This window comes from Geospiza fortis, unplaced genomic scaffold (genome assembly GCF_000277835.1).
Source record: "Geospiza fortis unplaced genomic scaffold, GeoFor_1.0 scaffold140, whole genome shotgun sequence".
NCBI classification, from domain to species: domain Eukaryota; kingdom Metazoa; phylum Chordata; class Aves; order Passeriformes; family Thraupidae; genus Geospiza; species Geospiza fortis.
In genome coordinates, this window is record NW_005054459.1 from 700,049 (window position 1) to 718,498 (window position 18,450).

At 48.5% G+C, this 18,450-nt stretch overlaps 1 protein-coding gene across 1 annotated transcript in view; it reads left to right on the forward strand.

Moving 5' to 3' along the window:
• The window catches only part of ARHGAP32 (Rho GTPase activating protein 32), a 146,370-nt gene that overhangs the window by 115,724 nt on the left and 12,196 nt on the right, over positions 1 to 18,450 (forward strand). Inside the window, 6 exon segments of the mRNA XM_031062733.1 lie at positions 8,873 to 8,975; positions 11,763 to 11,907; positions 12,542 to 12,624; positions 14,794 to 14,901; positions 16,140 to 16,285; positions 18,216 to 18,417. Coding sequence (XP_030918593.1) covers positions 8,873 to 8,975; positions 11,763 to 11,907; positions 12,542 to 12,624; positions 14,794 to 14,901; positions 16,140 to 16,285; positions 18,216 to 18,417 — 787 coding nt within the window.

An 18,450-nucleotide genomic window follows, 5' to 3' on the forward strand; every position in this document is an offset into this window, starting at 1 on the left:
TGGGGTCCCTGCTGACATCATGGCTTGTTTGGGGTTCTCTGGAGTTATCCCTCCCTTGGAGCCATCCCTGCCCTGCTGCTGGGTAATGTATTTGCCTCTGACAGTAATTTATGGCAGAGTTGGGTATAGAGGGAACTGTTACCAGAACAGAGAAACAAAAGGAATGAGATCTTGGCAGCCTCTTGACTGGCATCTCTGGAAGCCTGGTTCTCCTTAGCTCAAGCACAGGTTTGGCAATCTGTCACCCCTTTGACTCCTGGTATTGATGTGAGGAGCCCCTTTTACCAGCTCAGAATTGTAATTACAATAAAAGGCTGCCTGGCTGGCTTGGAATCTTTGCCATCCTGAAGGAAGCCTTGATTGGGAATTCAGGACTGCGGAGTCTTACAGATTAAATAATTTCAGTTTTTCTTGCTGTTTTAACTCCAGGAGAGTGAATGTAACCAGTTCCCATTCCCTGTTACTGCCCTGTCCCTGTCCATGGCAGGAATAGGACTGAGGGAGCTTTAAGGTCCCTTCCAACCCAAACCTGTCTGGGATTCAGTGTTCTGATGCCCCAGGTACAGTCCCTGCTCGTGATGGCTTTGCTCCAAGGTTTTCTCTTCAGAAAGGCTTTGGAATATTTGCAGAGCTTCCATGTGAAATAGTCCCTCAGTTTTTACCTGCCGCTCCATGGAGTTCTGTGGCAGCCCAGCAGCCTGGCCTGTGATTCCCAGGTATGTTTGGAATTGTTATGCCTTGAATACTTGCAGCCACATCAATGGGTTTGTTCAGGCAGTAACAACTTGTTCCTGTACAAAGGTTTGTTGGTGTTGTGTGACGTGCATGTGACATTTCCCTCAGAACGGTGACATGGGCCACAGCCATTCCAGCACAGGAGGGAATGTAGGCTCTGCATGAGGCTGGGGGTTGTGTTAGATGTGCTTGCTCTGGGAATGAACCCCTGGGGCATTTTGTGCTTTCAGTAGGTATTTTCAGAGTATCTAAGCTGACAAGTTCGGGTGTGAACTGAAAAGTTTCAAACCTCCAAGTAGGTTCAGCTCTGGCATCCTGCTATCCCAGTTTTCCTTCTGTCTCTATTTTTAAGCATTTATATGCCTGAAGCAGTTTGTGATTAGGACACAAGCCATAGTTCTGAAGTTTTTGTTTGCAATTCTCTTTTCTGCTGAGACATTTCTTGTGTGACTTTGGCAAATCCCTTAAAGTCCCTGCCTCCTTTATGTTAGTTATGCTTGCAGGTGGGGATATCTGAAGGTGATTCACCTTGTCTACCCTGTTCCAAGTGCTTTTTAAAAAAAGGGATTGGAACTTCTCAGGTGAGCAGGAAAAACAATGCATCCTTACTCATCCAGTAATTTCTGTAATGCTCTCCTGCATACCTGGGCTTGGTTGTTTGTATATAGAGCTGCAGTTCACAAATCAGGGGTGGATCTTGTTTCCTGACAAGGCCACCTAACTGGGGACGCTGGAAATCCTCCTGCTCTGCCTCCCTCAGTAGTATTTGTGTATCTATAAACAGATTTCTGTCACACACAGAAGAAACACTGGCCTGCCTCAGCGTTTTCACTTGCACCTGAGTCCCTGTTGTGCACAGTCCTGTGCACACACGGTGTAAATGAGGGGGAGAATGTTTTAAAGTTGCATTCTGGGGCAGGAATTGTGTGGGACATCTGTGGCTATACAACCTCTGGGATCCCAGGTAATCTTAGCCATCCCTTTCCCTCCAGCCTGCTGTCCTGACTTTCCCTTTTTTAATTGAATTGGCAGTATATTGAAACCAGGCAGCCTCAAACATGCCAAAACCAGTTTCCTTTTGGTATTTCCTGATTTATAGTAATTTTTTAAATTTAAACTCAATCTCCAAAGGACTTGGGTAGTCAATGGTCACAGCTACACTCCGAGTTCTGGCCCTGAGCTGGGAACTCAGACCTGTCCCTGCCACAAGTTTTGGCCTTGGGGAACTCGTTTGTTATCTCCCATTCCATCTCCAGGCTTGTACAATCAAACTAATAACCTGTGTCTGCCCCCAAGGTGCCACAAGGTAAATTCCTAATATCCAGGAGGTACTTGGGAGATTAGGAGTGGGATATAAATATCAAGTAGTATTTATCCAAGCACCAGCACAGGTTGGCACGTGACATGCAGTTGTGAATGTCTGTAGAAATTAAGAAAATTCACCTATGTGTTCCCCATGTATTTATTGTGTTCCTTGGGTTGGGTTTGCATCCCAAATCCGAACATTTCTGATGTTGAACTGTGTTTTGTGGAGAGTGTTTTAGGTGCCTGAAGTCCCCCTGGATGTGGCAATGAGTGTGTCTGTGTGACATCAAAGGCAGATCCAGCAGCCTGCGGAAAAAAGGGAGCGGTTGACCCACATTGGAAATGAGCAGAGAACTCTCCTTGCTGCAGATGTGTTCTCTGCTGCACAAACTAACTGGACACAAGTTGATACTTTCAAGGCCAATAGTTTTGAGTTATTTTGGGCAAATTTCCAACCACAACAGGCACTGTTGTTTCTTCACCATCTGCCCTCCGAGTTGCTGGAACTTGAGATTATTGGGTATGGGGTCAGCATTACAAAGGGGTACATAGGATCCCTGTGGAGAATCCCTAGTTTGAGGGGCCATCCTTGGAGTTGCTGGGCAGAGAACACAAGCCTTTGCTGTTAAAAAAGACCCAGATTGTCTCTCCCCTTCTCCCTTGCCCTGCCTGCAGCTGCGAGGAGAGGATTCTTTGTGCTTGAGTGACCCTGAGAACAGCTGAGAGTTGAAAATTAATTTGCATTTCGAAACACTACAGCTGTGGGGAGAACAAACATGAGGAAAAAATGTCACAGTCAGTACTGGAATTGCTTGTGCTCTTATCCTGCTGCTCTTAGCATGGGGAGAGCTTCCCTCCCCCCTCAATTTATTAGAGGGAGTGTAGTTGGTCTAAACAAAAGAGCTCCAGCACGCTGGCCAAATCTGAGTATTAGTAGTGTCTTGTTGGATATTAGGAAGGATTCCTTCACTGAAGGAGCTGTCGAGCATCAGAACTGCTTAGGCTGCCCAGGGATTTAAAAGCTGTGGGGTTGTGGCACTTGGGGACATGATTCAGCCATGGCAGTGCTGGGAGAGCAGTTGGACTCAATCTTGGAGGTTTTTCCAGCTTAATGATTCTGTGATATTTTGTATTAAAACCAATTAAACCCAAGCCCTGGGAAGTGGGTGGGTGCAGCCTGCAATAGGGGTTGGCTGTACAACATCTCCATCATGGATAGTGGGCAGGGAGGATCCTCTGCAGCCCTCAGATGCCAGGCTGTCCTGGCACAGCCAGGGGAATGTTGCTCATCTGCCAGGACCTGACAGACGTGGCTGGTGACCTGCCCTGCCTGGTGCAGCCCGGGGGGATTTCTGTTCCCCAGGCCTGAACTTTGCACTTTGCTTTCCACAGTCGTGGCTGAGCTGCCATAAAAGAAATCCAGCTGAGGAAGCAGAGTCCAGTGCTGCTCCCTCTGTGAGCCCTCCAATCCAGCTCAGGGGTTGTGCTCTGCTCTGCTGTTGCTGCACTCTGCCAAGTGCAAAAGTCCCACTCCAGCTCAGAACTGTGTGCCTGGCACCGGGCACTGGGGCAGCCTGGACTTTGCACAACTCATCCCCAGTGTGGATAACGTCAGTGTGGCTCACAGCCTGGAGATGAGGGGCAGGCAGTTGAAGAATCATGGAATCCTGGACTGGTTTGGGTTGGAAGGGACCTCAAATCCCACCCAGTCACACCTGCTGCCACAGGCAAGGACTCCTTCCACTAGACCAGGTTGCTCCAAGCTCCATCCAGCATGGCCTTGAGCATCTTGGAAAGGAAGGAAAGTGTCTGTTTGGTTGGTCTTGTATTTCTCTTGGTGGTTCAAACATGAGGACAGAGATTTAGGAGTGAGGCAAAAGGAAGACAAGAGTCCTGAGAAGAGAGTCTTTTAAAGTTGGATGTTTTTCTGAATGTTCAGGGGCTGGTAGGGTTGGTGTGCCTGTGGAATGGCATGTGCAGGTACAATGTTGTATGACACACAGCTCCTCATGCAACAATAAAGAGAAAGTCCTTAATCTCTCTCCTCTGCTGCTTCACACCTTTGTGTAACTAAGGTGGAGGGAAGAGCTTCAGAAATGGAAGTTTAAAAGTCACAGGCTGAAATATTACAGGGTTTTACTTTTTTTTAAAGGAAATATTTGGACAGTTTTTTGGAAAATGGCCTTGATGATCTTACAGGTCTTTTCCAACCTTAATGGTTCTAAAATTGAGTTAAAATAGAAAATTATTGGAGTAAAAGCAACTGTATTTCTCAAAGACGGGATATTCCCTGTTGGGTTTTTACATAATCCCTCATGAATGGCAAGAGAGTTGGGATTTATGTGGCTAATTCCAGATATCTGGAAGTTGTCAGTCTTGGCCAGGCACAGAATTCCAAGAAAGGGGCTCATCCTGCTGCAGTGGCACCATTTGTGCTGTGCTGGGTGTGTGTCCTCTGCTGGCTTTTCCCCTGCCTGTCCTTCCCAGCTGTTCCCAAAGGCAGCCTGGACAACCAGGGCTGAGCTTCTCCACCTGCATTTTATCTGAAGCTGATTGTTCCACTTTCTATCCTGGTGGCTCAAAACAGCCTTTAACCTTCTGTTACTCAGGTCTGGATTTTCAGTGTGTCTCAAGTGTGCTGGCACTGCATGCTGGTTGCCCCCTCTGGTGAGGCAGAGCTGGGGGCAGTCTGTTTTCCATGCTCCTGGCAGCTGAGCTCCCTTGTGGGTTTGCTATGTGTGGAATTCAGTGAGCAGCAGCAGCCCAGGTGCTCTGGGCCATTGTCCAGCCCCAAGGCCTGGCCTGTGGGACCTGCACCCCACTGCTGTATTTTGGGAAAATGCCAGTGCCAGAGGGAGGCTTGGTGGGAGGCCTCATGTCCGGGGCTGAACAAACACTTCTGGTTCCAGTAACGTGCTAACAAAATAAAATAAAATAAAACACAACACAAACAAGCCTCTCAAAGCCCAGGGAGGGAACATTACAAAATACTGAAAAAGAAAACCCCACCCAGCAATATGATAGGAAAGGAAATATGCCTCATGTGAGGATGAATCAAAATGTTTTTCAGAATGAAAACCACAGAACTTCTGCTTCCTCTTAATGGCAGAGAATTAAGCAGTTAACAAGCCCTCAGAGATGCAATAAACCTTTCAAACCAGCTGAGAGATGCTCTGGAAGGACTTGAATTAATTCCTGTGGCTGCTGTGATGATGAAATGTGCTGGGGTCCCCTTTGGTGAGGCATCCACATTTCCAGCCCTTTGCATTTTGTCTCCTGGGAGCACCTGGCGTTGGAGATGTTGGAGGGAAGGAGGGAGGGGTGCTTGTTGCAGAGAGAGGCGTGTGCAGTGTCCATGCAGAGCTGGGTGTTCCCAGGCAGCACCTGGCAGTGCATTTCAACTGCCTCCTAAAATGACTGAGGCAGTGACTGCACTGCTGGCAGGTTTTCTGGAGTCACTGGCTGAAGACCCCATGGCTCAGAAAAGGACTAAAATCCCACTGAGGATCAGTGCTTTTTGTTACTTGCCTGAGAACGTGGCCCTGGGAAGGGCTGTGTGCTTGGCTGGATAAGCCAGGCACCAGTGCTGGGCTCAGAGGTTCCCTGAGCCAGTTCCTGGATGGGGCTGCAGGCATGCACTGAGGGTCACTTGCTCCCTCCTCGTGCCTTTCCCAAAGCTCCTGAACATTGCCAGGAACCAGGTGCTGACCCAGGTGGGCCTTTATGGCTCTCACGTGTGCCATGGAGTCTGGCTGTTGTAATTGCAGGAAACCACAGTAATTAACTGCCATTAATAGAACTTTAGTGTTGTTGCTGGTGCATCCTGTGAGAGGAAATCTCCTTTGGTTCCCTGCTGAGATGAGGCTGAGGTACCTGTCTGGTTCAAATCTGGGTTGTGATTTGGGATCTAGAAGCCAAAATCAGTTCCTGAACTGAGAAGTTCACCTGCAGGGGAGGGATTTCTGCAGCAGATGGACATGGTACCTGAAAAGTCACAGAAGCTGCTGTAGGTGTTGGTATGGGCACACTTGACATTTACAAAATTAAGTCGTGGCTTGTGCTGTCATCCTGCCTTTTCCTTCTGAGAGAGCAGTCACTGTTCCCTCCATATGTGGATGTACGTCTCTAAAATGGGTATTAAAGGGCTGGGGATTCAAAGGGCAGAGGGAGGTTAAACGCACACCCAATGGCCAGGTGTCATCTTTGTTCAGAAACCTGAAAAATGAAGTCACCATTCCAGCAAAGGCCCCTCAGGTACAATTTTAGCCCTACTTGAATTTCAGTCCCTTCTCCAACCCAGCAGAATTCCCCCAAAATATCCGTGGTGCTGGTATGGTATATTTAGCTTAAAGAACAGATCGTCCGGGTAACCAGCTGAGGAGATGCTTGGAACAAGCCTGCTGGGATCTTTTCAGGGTATGTTAATTACTCTCACTGTGCCCAGGCTCTTCTATGACAAAAGACAACTTGAGGCAGAGCATTGGTGCTGCGGCCCTGCCTTCCCTTGGGCTCCCCTGCCCTGCTCCACTGTCACTCCAGGTTTCCTGCTGGGAATGGGGCAGGCAGGGCAAGTGCTGTTTATTTATCTGCCTCTTGGTGTGTTTGCTTCTTGATTTATTTGCCTGTTTATTTATTTGCATCTTGATTTACTTATTTAGCAGGCTCTGTGATTCCAGGGGACCCCTCCTGTGGTTGCACTATGGATCATTAATGTCTTTGGGATTTGCAGCTTTAGCAGATCTTGTCACAGCACTTCCAAGCTTGGGAAAACTCCTTTGCCCAATCCTCTGGGACTCTTGCATGAAGGAAATGCTGCTGATGGGGGCTGAGCCCTGTGCAGGTCACTGGTGAGGTCTGTGACCTCTGTCCCATTGTAAGGGGTGGTTGTGGGACAGACATGCAGGGACATCCCACGGGGTCTTGGTTCAGGTCTGTCTGGCAGTCTGGGGTTTCTTCTCCCACAGGGGACAAACACCACTGGCTGATTGGCTGTGTCAGCACACAGAGCCCTGTCCTTGTCCTTTGCTGCACAGGATGGAGCTGTGCCACCTCTGCTGCCCTGCACAGGTCACACCTGGGCCCCACTCAGCTCCCAGTGCCATAGTGCCATACAATGCACACTTCAGCCCTTTCTGGCCACTGCTTGAGTAGGATAGAACTCCTTCCCTGTCCCCTTGCAACCTTAAAAACTTCCTCCTTCAAGAGGTGTTGAATCTTTTTGAATAAAGGCTTAAGTGTTGTCCTCCAGAAATGTTTTTGAGACACTGAGAATTTCAGGCTTCATGTTCCACCTGCTCTGCTCGGATCTGTCCTTGTGGGTGGCTGGTGGACATGTCCCCAGCGTGCCCTGGGTGTGTGTTCAGTGAGAACCTGTTGCCTTTCCCAGCTTTCCCAGGTTCAGGGTGTGTCTCTTGGTTCCTGAAGCCATCAGCTGTGGTGCTTTCCTTGGAGCTCCCTGATGCTGAGGTAGCACAGGGCTTCACCTCCACTGGTTTTTGTTCCCCAAAAAGCAGCACTTGGTTCCCAAGGCTCTTGGCTTAATGTACAGGAGCTCTGCTTGCCTCAAAGTCTGCCCTGCTCAGGTGAGAGCTGCTGTACATCCCTGGGAATGTAACACTGGAGCCTGGCTGGCTCAGTTCTGGCTGTCTCTAGGTGCCTTGGAGCATCCCAGGTGCAGGGTCTAATCTGCTCCTGCTGAGCCTGTGGCTGACGTGCTGCAGGATTTACAGCTTTCACTGTGTCCTGTGCTCCAGCGTGCAGCAGACATGCCCTTATCCTGGATACACCTGATTTCCAGGGAGCCATCTGAAATGAGCCTTTCCTCCAGCTGTGAGGGTTTGCTGCAGGCTGGGCAAGCAGCCTTGTGGAGGCTGGGGGGAGCATGGAGCATCAAGTGCAGCAGCACTTGGGAGCAGAGTGCCTGGCAGATGGCATTTGCTGTGGTGTAAGGGGATTTGCCACATGACCTGCTCAGCATTGCTGTCACGTGGCACGCTGATCAGACCTGGCATCTAAAGAACACACTGAGATCAGCAGAGGAGCTGCTGCAAAAAGCTGGCTGGCAGGGGGATCCACAGGGCTCCCAGCATTTTCCATGATGGTTTGCTGATGCTCACAGGAGCTCGAGCCTGGTTTTCTCTCTGTGTTCAGGGCAGTTTTAGTGTCTTTTGTAAATCCCGTGATTTGCTGCTCCTCATGGATGGACACAGCTCCAGCACTGGATGTGCATGAGCCTGGGAAGCCAGCTGGAAGGAATGGGGTGGTGAAGCGGCTGCAGTATTAACTTGACACCTAATTATATCCCCTGGCTGATTTTTCCATTCTGTCATGCCCTGCTCTGTCTGCACTTTCTGTGAGTGTGGGATGCTGTGGAGCTCTCCATATCCAACCATGCTCTGGCAGACATTTAAGATGAAATTATCAGTTGTAAAAGCTCTCCTGTCTGTGCTGCCAAAAGTAGCATCTCCCTGATGTTTGTATTTCCTTAAACCAAGCAGGATAGGTTAATCCTGTATAGATTTGAAAGATAGTATTTATTCCAACTCTTCTGGAATGGGATTTCACACCACAGTTCCCGTGGGAGTTGCCATGGAACCTTCACTCTCTCTGACCAGAACTGGCTTTTTTTGACCTGATTCATATTCTGGTATTCCCTTGTTGAAGCAGGAACACCTCTGACCAGTTTCCACATCGACTCCTGAAGTTAAATTTCCTACAGACTTTCTTCCCTAAGGAGGAACTGAAGCCAGGGCGCAGGTGGGAGCAGTTTATGGCTGCTGCCAAGAGCACAGCCTGAATTAGGTCTGTACTAACCGTGGCTGTTGTTGTTCAGTGCCCCAGGTCCTCAAGAGCTGCACGGAGTTCATCGAGAAGCATGGCATTGTGGATGGGATCTACCGGCTCTCCGGGATCGCCTCCAACATTCAGAAACTCCGGTAAGGGCCTGCCTGGGGGGCAGGGCACAGCCTGGGCTTCCTCTGCAGATTCGTCCTGCAGGAAGCTTTCCTTCAGGATAAAGTATCAGGATCCTGGTGTCACTGTGCTGCCATGTTCCATTTCTGTTCTTTCTCTCTCCAGGAGCCCTTTGGAGCAGCCAGTGTTTCTCCCTGCTACCTTGGGCTTCTGGCTTACCACCAGTTAATTGGGAATGTGCAAAGGATGTGTGCCTGAGTCTGGTGGGGGACATTGCTGTGCTGCACAGGGAAGGGCCAGGAGTGTTCTGGTTAGGAGCTGTTCCCACCACAGCAAACTTCCTTTCTTCTTTCATGAGGCTGCTGTCCTCCTGTCGTTTGGTGTAGAATGTTGTGCTGTGGAGCACTGATGTGCTCAGTGGATGGGACTCACCAGCCCTGCTCCTGGGCCCACAGCCTGGCCAAGGCAGCACAGGGCTGTTTGCCATGGGCAGAGTATCTTTTTTGTACCAGCTGTCCCCCAGTTCATTGGGCAGGTTTGAGCTGGTACAGTGGCTGTTCAAACCCTTGGATGGATGGGTTTGTTCTGGTTCAGATTAATCCTGTTTCTTATCCCAGCAAGTCCCATTTTAAAAATCTGGTCCCAAGGTTTTGATATGCAGGATCTAAAGCCTCTGACTGGAGCTGTGACTGAATAAAACATTTGCCATTTCTTCAGTTATATTCCTTTATTCCCCATTTTGCCTTGTGCTGGACCATCCATCTAATCTCTACCCTAGTCCATGTTTTTACTTTTGTGTTGCCAAGACCATTTTCTCCTTGATTGTGTATCAAAGGTGCTTTAAAAATGGTTTTCTAAAATTGTAATGGCATCATTCCCTGTTGTAGTGCAGAGTGAAGTGACAGCCTGTTTTCCAGGTTTCTGAGATGTTCCAAAAACAAAAGGAACGAAGTACATGGCAAAACTTACTGACACTGTCTTGTTCATGTAAATCCCTACAGATTTTGAGTGTTTGATGAACATAAGACGCGTCTTGCTGCAGTTCCCAGCTGTATAAACAGAACATTAGGCTCATTCCAAAGCTGGGGCTGCAGTATCCTTATAATTGAATCACTGTGCTTAGATTTCCCATAGAAGAACTGGATCTCCTGGATTTAAAGGGCTTTTTGGTTGGAGAGAAGGTTAGAGAATTTATTCCACATGGGAGATTTCCATGGGACAGATGTTGGCTCTTCAGTAGGCAGTAGCTGCCTTTATCTGGCAGGTGGGCAAACAGCCACTGTTGATTTGGGGTGTTGATCCCTGTATCCCCATATCCTGGCTCTTTTTGAGAAGCCATGGAGTTGTTCTTCACCTAACAAAATCTTCCTTTGGGTCAGAAGGAATAACATGTAGTTCTGGAAACAGCCAGTGCAGACAGGAGGAGGGTTGAATGTGGTGGGGCATTCCTCTCTTCCCTCCATATTCACTTCTGCAAGGGAACATTTGACAGAGTGTGAGCTTTATTCCTAGGAAAAACCACTGGAGTAGGGCAGGATATGGGCAGGGAGTTTGAGCCAGGGCTGAGTGTGTCTGTGTGGAGTGGGCTGGTGCCTTCCTGGGCTTTTCTGTAGAGCCAAATGCAGGAGCTGAGTTTCTGTCCTAGATGTGAGCAAGGGGTGAGTCAGAAGATGCCTGTGGAAGTGGTGTGTGCTGCACACTGTGGAAAATTGAATGCTTCCTTTCCTTCTCTGCTGTCTTCAGGGTGAGGAAGGGATGGGCTGTTCACCCTCAGAAAGTGGGGATCACTCCTGCCCCTTGTCTGGTGGGAGTGAAAGGCTTCCCATGAGCAGTGTCCCTGTCCAGGGATGGAAGGAGTCCATCCTGATTCCAGGAGGGCTCAGCTACAAACACACCTGGAGCCCTGGGCATGTTCTGCTCCTCAGGCAGGGTGAGCTCAGGGGTTGTGTGACCCTCTGGGCACAATCTGCCAGCTTTGGGTGGGGGACAGGACAGGGACAGGGATGGGCCACTTCACCCAGCCCACTCACTGTGCTTGCAGTGCTGGCAGGATGAGTCCCCATGGCTGTGAGCAGCCTAAAGACTGGCAGGGACCCCAAGGTTCTCCAGCTCCCAGAGCCTGGCTCACAGCTCTCATCACCCTGGAGTGTCCTGTTAATTGGAAACAGCACTTCCCAGCATATATGCCAGCAGCAAGCCAGCCCTCAGCCTTCTGAGCTCAGCTTTTATTTCATAAACATTGGTGATTGGGTTTTTTTCTCTCTCTGAAAACCAAGGGAGTGCTGTGGGGTTTTCTTCATGTGGTTCCTGGCCGTCTTCTCCCTGTAGCAGAGGCAGGCTCAGCTCACCAGCTCATCCCCCAGGAATTCCTGCACTCACTGGTTTCCATGTGCTGCTAATGGAAGTGCTGCTGGCAGGACTTTATCATTGCTGTTTCCAGGCCTTTGAAATGCAGAGGGACAGCAGCTCTCCTCGTTCCTATGGGCAATCCCAGTCACAGCCCTTGGGAGTTAAACTTGTGGTCTTGGAAGATGTTCTCTGGAGACTTTGTGAAAAGCCCTGATGCAGCAAAAGGGAGTGCAGCCAGTTGGTTGTAAAGTTAACTGAAAATGCTTTATTAGAAAAAGGAAAAGTCTCTTTTTTGAAAAATATCCCCACTGGCTGCCCCACAGTCGTGGGTCATGTGGTTTTGGTGACTAAGTGTTTATTTTTTCCTGTAAATCAGGAAAGCCTTGCTGTAATTTGTGCTGGGTTTGATTTCATTCCTCCTCCTCAAAGCCCTTTACCCATTTCTCCGTTCTCATTGCCAGCCACGAGTTTGACTCCGAGCAGATTCCTGACCTGACCAAGGACATTTACATCCAGGACATCCACTGTGTGGGCTCCCTGTGCAAGCTGTACTTCCGAGAGCTCCCCAACCCCCTGCTCACCTACCAGCTCTACGAGAAGTTCTCTGTGAGTGTGAGGCAAATGTGGGGCACTTCTGCCTTCAGTGGGCCTTCAGCTGGTAGAGCAGAGAAATCGTGGAAGCTGGACCTGCCTTCCACACACATTCCTCTCTCTGCTCTGCCTCACTTGGGGTTTTTAGAGCCCTCAGAAGGGTGTGTCACCAGAATTGCCAGCCTGACACTGTGCTGCTCACACTCCTCATTCCACCGTGCCATTCCAGAAGGGGCTGGCAGTGCCCTGGGGTCTGAGGGCCCTTTTCTGTGTCCCCTTCAGGTCACTCAGAGGTGCCTTGGTCCCCTCTGCCACACTGTGTTGGTTCCACTTGTGGGGCCACAGCAGATGGTCCCTGGCACAGCTCCCATGCTTTGCAGGAATTCCCCTCTCGTTTGCCATTTCCCACGAATGGGATTGGAAGCAAATGCTGCTCTGAGCTGAATGTCTTCTGCAGAAATTCTTTGTGCCATTAACATGCCCCAGGTCACGACTTACTTGCCCTTCCTTACATGATCCATATGCTGCTCTGTCCCCAAGACAGACCCCCCCTTCCTAAGGGGGAGAAGAGCAACAAAACCCACCTCACTGCCAAGGCTGGCGTTCTGGGGATTTATTTGCAGCTAAATCCTTCCCTGCCTCATTCCAGGATGCTGTTTCTGCTGCTACAGATGAGGAAAGGCTGGTTAAGATCCACGATGTGATCCAGCAGCTGCCTCCTCCCCACTACAGGTGAGTGCAGCCTTTGGTGTGTTGTGGGCATTTTTGTGAGAGGAATTCTGTAATTCCAGTTTCCCTCTCAAGACAGCCACACTGTGCCTCTGCATATTGAAATGATTATGGCTGTAGAAAGTTGGTTTATATTTTAATTAGCTCCTTACCAAACACTGTCCACTAAACATAGTCTTACTTCAGGTCCTTGGAAACTCCATCTAGGAGGGAAATAGGAGCTTGTTATGTCACAGTAAGGAAACAGTTTTATTGTAGGGGGGTACAGTGCAAAGAGCACTTTAAAAAAAAGTGAAATATAGCCAAAAAATTGCTCAGGCCTTCAGCCAAACTTGGTCAACTGTATTTTGTCTCCAGTTTGCCCCTCCCTGCAATAATAGTAATTAGCAAATTACAGTAATGCTCTCAGAATAACTGATGTAATTACTTACATTACTGTAATGTATTAGAGTAGCATAATATGGTGTTTAAAATCACCAATTAAAATACTATATTCATGCTAATAAGTAGTAATAAGAAATTGTGCTATGTGGTAATGAGTCTTGACTAAGAACAACATTTTAACAGTCTTTAGTATTAAAAATTGTGGCAGGGTATGGTGAAAAGGCATCAGACAAATTGGTGTTGGTGATTGGCTTTAACAGCTATATAGAATACTGTATGTTAATGAGACTTTAATGTAATAACTAGTGCTATGTGGTATGTAGCATTCACTAATTGTGAATTGTAGCTGGTAGGAACAGCTAATGACAACATATGGTGGAAGTTATTTACAGATAGGTAACTATTTTACTTGGCTAGGCCAGCTCCCCTGATGTGTCCCAGTGGTTTAGGTAGGTGACCATTTGGGGTGAATACAGGCAGTATTTGGCTATTGATGCCTGATTAGAATATTTCACTACAATCATCAATTGATTTTTGTAATGTATGTTAATCTACAGGTGAAGTCAGAATTCTAGTCTAAGGGGTCAGGTGTAACACATGAGGACAGCTACTGATAACTATTTATAGTCATTTCTACCAATAAATGCTTAAATTTCAGTTACTGTGATGTGTGGTGATTAGCTGGACAATTGCAATGCTGCAATGAGTGGTATAAATAACTAGTTATAAAAGTTAACTGGGATTTAGCTGATGTGTTATAAACTACAACTGTGTTACTTGCTCTTCAAATAAGGTTGGCTAGTTGGTGCAACAGCTGCTGCTTCTAGTAACTAATTGCAATATTGATGTTACTTGAGGGGGTGTGGCCCTTTAAAAAATAAACTGATCTCTTTCTTTTCCTTTTCATTCACCTCTTCCCCCTGAAATAATTTTTACTTTATGGGGCTGGTTAAACTGGGTTCTGGTACCAGCAGCATGTGAGCCTCAGAGAGGGGGCACAGCCAACGTCAGGATGTGGAATGCTGTAGGTCACAGGGTGCTGCTCTCCTCTCCTGGGGTTTGCTTGGAAAAAGGAAAAAATGCTTTATGTTTCTGCTGCTCAGTGGTGAGAAGTTGCAGGCAGGAGGTGTCTGTTTGGTTTCCAGACAGAGCCATTTTCTTCACTTCCAGTCTTGTCCATTTGTGGAATTTTGAGCCCCAAAACACCCTCTCTGTTCCATCTCCCTTCCCTCCCAAAAAGAATAGGCTGTGAGACAGACACAAGCCAGGGGCACCAGGAGGGTACAGCAGCATTTTCACTGCCACCTCCTGCTCCCTCCTCCCCAGTATATATCAAACTTAATATACAAATCCCACTATTTTTTAATGTGACCAGAAGCCTCTGAAGTTTAACCTTCTATCTGCCTTACCAACCTCTGAGAAACCTCCAGCCAGTATTTTCATTGTTCTGGGGTGTCTAAATCAACACTCCCCCCATCCCAGGATTAGCATTCCACATCCTTCCCCACACATCCCTGAGCAGCCCCTCACAGCTGTCACACACCTGCAAAGGGTTTTTCCTAGAACTGTCCTTTCCTTGAGCCTGGACCAGTCAGGAGAGACTCCCTCAGCCCAGCCGGTGTCAGTATTGCCAAAGCCAGCTCCACGGTGGGGCTGAGGGGAAGGAGTTCAGCATTCCTTTCTGGGAGCTGTTAAATCACAAGGAAATAATGAGCTGGGTTTGTGCTGTGGATCATGGCCTGGCTTTGCTCAGTGGTGCTGAACATTTGCCTCTCTCCTGTTTTCCAGGACACTGGAGTTCCTAATGAGACACTTGGCTCGTCTGGCTGATTATTGCTCCATCACAAATATGCACACCAAGAACTTGGCCATTGTGTGGGCTCCAAACCTCCTCAGGTACTCTGGGATTTTCCCATTTCAATAGAAAAGAAATGTTTACATTTATAAGCAACAGATACTCCAGAAAATCCCAGCTTTCAGCAGCTGGAAAGAGCTCTTCCTCTCTTCACCCAGTGCACTCTTCGCCTCCTGTAAAATATGGGAAATTATTCTAAGCAGGATTTAAGATTGGCTGGCAAGTTCCTGACCTAGTGATGTAAAACAGCCCCTGTGTTATCCTGTCTCACACAACACAATTCCACTGGCTGCAGTTTTGTCAGTAGTAACAAGGAAGAATTCCCTGTACTCTCTTTTAGAGGATAATTTATCTTCTCTTGGTTAGATGAGACTGATGTGTCCTTGATCATCCAGGAGAATTTCTACAGTGGCATCACCAGTTTCCCACTGCATAAGTCTCTAGAGTCTAATTTGACAGCTTTTGGCTGCAAGAATTCAAACTTGCAGAAATTAACTTGGATAAATCTGTTTTGAATCTGGATGATAGGGCACTTTAATAGTGTAACTTAAAATTTTTGCTTTAAAAGAAAAAAATATTATCCTCCTGCCCTTTGTTGTACTGATTTCTCGCCTGCTGTTGTTACCAACCTGAGAAATCTGAGTGTGCAGTTCATCATGGAATCCCAGAAGGGTTTGGGTTGGGAGGGGTATTAAAGCTCATCCAGTGCCACCCCCTGCCATGGGCAGGGACACCTTCCCCAGGTTACTCCAAACCCTGTCCAATCTGCCCTTGGACACTCCCAGTTCATGCAGGTGGGCTCCTCTTTCTGGCAATTCTCCCACAAGCAGTGGAGTCACCTTATGTTTGAGTTTGGTGAGTCCTGGAGCATTCACTCAGTAGGATCAGGTGGAGACACTCCCTGCTTGGGGGAAAATCCTCTTAGAGGCCGCAGTGGGTTTATACAACAGCACTGCCTTAAACTGTGCCCATCATGGAAATGAGTTAACAAAAAGCTCTTGATTTTGGCTGTTCAGTGTATTAACGTCAATTCAGACCTGTCCCACACTCCCTTTTCCTCCCAGCCCAGTGTTCCTCTTGCCCCATCAGTAAGGCTTGAACCTGGATCTGAAGTTTGGCCATAATTCCCCACAGTCAGTGATCATTTGTGAGCGTTGCTGAGATTTAACCCCAGAAGTGCCCTGAAGCCCTTTGTGGCCGAGCCCCAGGCCCTGCAGCCCCACAGGTGCCCAGGCCTCGCCCAGCAGGAGCCTCTTCCCTGTGCTGTGTCCCTCTGCAGGTCCAAGCAGATCGAGTCCGCCTGCTTCAGCGGCACGGCCGCCTTCATGGAGGTGCGGATCCAGTCGGTGGTGGTGGAGTTCATCCTGAACCACGTGGACGTGCTCTTCAGCTCCAAGCTCAGCTCCGTCATCCGCGATGGGGCAGGTGTGTGCTTCCCTTGGGCAGGAGCAGCAGCACTGCTGAGCCTCCCCTGGGACATGGACATGGCTTTTATTTTAACCTAGAGGGCACATTTCTGGGTTGGGATGCCAGAACCCAGACAGAGATGGCCTGCTTTTAGAAATTCCTGTCAGTTCCTTTCTTAAAAGCCACAGATGCCCCACGGAAATGCAGACATGAATGTTTGGCTTCTACTTTTATGTCCTACCACTGAGAGATTGCAAGGAATCACTTAAATCTTTGTCTCCCCTGCTCCCTCTCCTTTTTAAAACCATCTTTACTGGTGCTCCTCCATACTTACCCATTGGAGCTAAGTCTGTCTGCCCTCATCCATACCTTAGAACACAAATAGAACAAGCTGGTGTAAAGCAGTCTCTCTGCAGCCATGTTGAGGCTAAGAAACGGAAATCTTGCGCTTGCTCAGGCTGATGTTGCTTTAGGATGAGGAATGAACCTGGAGCACCTGATATGTCATTCAGCCTTGGAGCCTACAAATTCCCTTGAGTAACTGAGACCATGTATCTTTTCCATCGAGAAGGAGCAGAGTTGCACCAGGAGGAAAGTTTACTCTCTGTGTTAGTATGGCTGCCACAAGCTGTTCCTGCTCCTAAGCAGCATTAAGGCTGCACCATCTGCCTTGCTAACCTGCCTGTGCCTGAAACAGGCACAGCTACTGCAGTTAGCACCACCTGGGGACTGCAGAGAACTGTGTTTCCACTGTATTTGCTGCTCCCTTCTTTTAAACAAACCCTATCTCTGCTTAGGCTGGCAGAGTTGATCCAAGTCCAGCTTTTTCTCCTACTGTAGGGCAGTTCTAAGTCCGTGGAAGCCAGAGGTTAGCTTGGCCGAGCAGTGCCAGCCCCAGCAGGCTGACTCTGCCAGGGAAAGGAAGATAAGCATGCTCAGAATCCCAGCCAGATGATTATCCAGGCTTAGAATGGCCCATGTAAATTCAGCTAATTGTTTAATGACTTGGTCATTTGCATTCAGTGGCTTTGACACAGACCTGGCAGGGAGCAGGGTCAGGCTGTTGGGTTGGCTAAGTGCAGGAGTTCTGCATTCCAGAACAGCTTCCTGGGAGCCTCTGGGTGTGAGCACAGCTCCTGCACCCACGGGTGAGAGGGGGAAATGGTGCTGCCAAACCTGTTTTAAGCCAAACTTGACCCAGGACAGCTGAGTGATGTTTACAGCTCCCACACCCCCCCACAGACTCTGCATCCTTCACACAGAGCTGTGCTGCTCCAGGGACAGCCATGGAACTGGACCAAGCAGGATATTCTGCACTGATACATCTCCCCCAAAGCCCTGAACTCACTTGGGAATCACCCTAGAAACACCTGTACAAGAGGCAGTGGCAGACACAAGAGCTGCTGTTACAACAGACTCCCCATAATCTATGCACTGAAGCTTTCAGCAGCAGGAGGCAGCAGCAGCTGCTTTCAGATTTTGCACATTCATCACCAAAACCAGGCACAAGCTCTAAAGGCCACAGGCAGGCCACACAGCAGATTCTGTTTGCTGTGTCCAGGTGCACTTTGGCTTGTAGCAGCTTCAGTCACACATGGCATTTCCTGCTACACAAGAGGTGAAATCTGGGAATGACCCAGACAGGCTTTACACAAAGGAAAAACATCAGTTTCTTTACAGGCTCTTGCATACAGATGAAGGAAAGTGTGTCACAAAGGTTTCCATCCTACCTGCTTGCCTCTGCTTTTTTTTTTAATACACTAAGCCATCATTCTTTTAGTCATCAACATATCTGTGATGTTGTGACCACATTTTGTCCACATCTTTCAATGGCTGGGATAACAGAGGTTCAGAAAAACACAGCACCTCCCTAGACACACAGAGCTGAGCTTTGATCTCTGCACTGCCTTTGCTGACTCTCCCTGTTGCCTGTGGTTTTCCCTTGCAGGGCACAGCTCTTTATCCCGGCCCAAGTCTCTGCTGGTGTCCTCCCCCTCCACGAAGCTGCTCACGCTGGAGGAGGCTCAGGCACGGACACAGGCCCAAATCAACTCTCCCATCGTGGCAGACAGCAAGTACATCGAAGTGGGAGAAGGCCCAGCAGCTTTGCAGGGGAAATTCCACACAGTCATTGACTTCCCATCTGAAAGGTAGAGACAGGTTTCCTCTCCAGTGTGTGACAT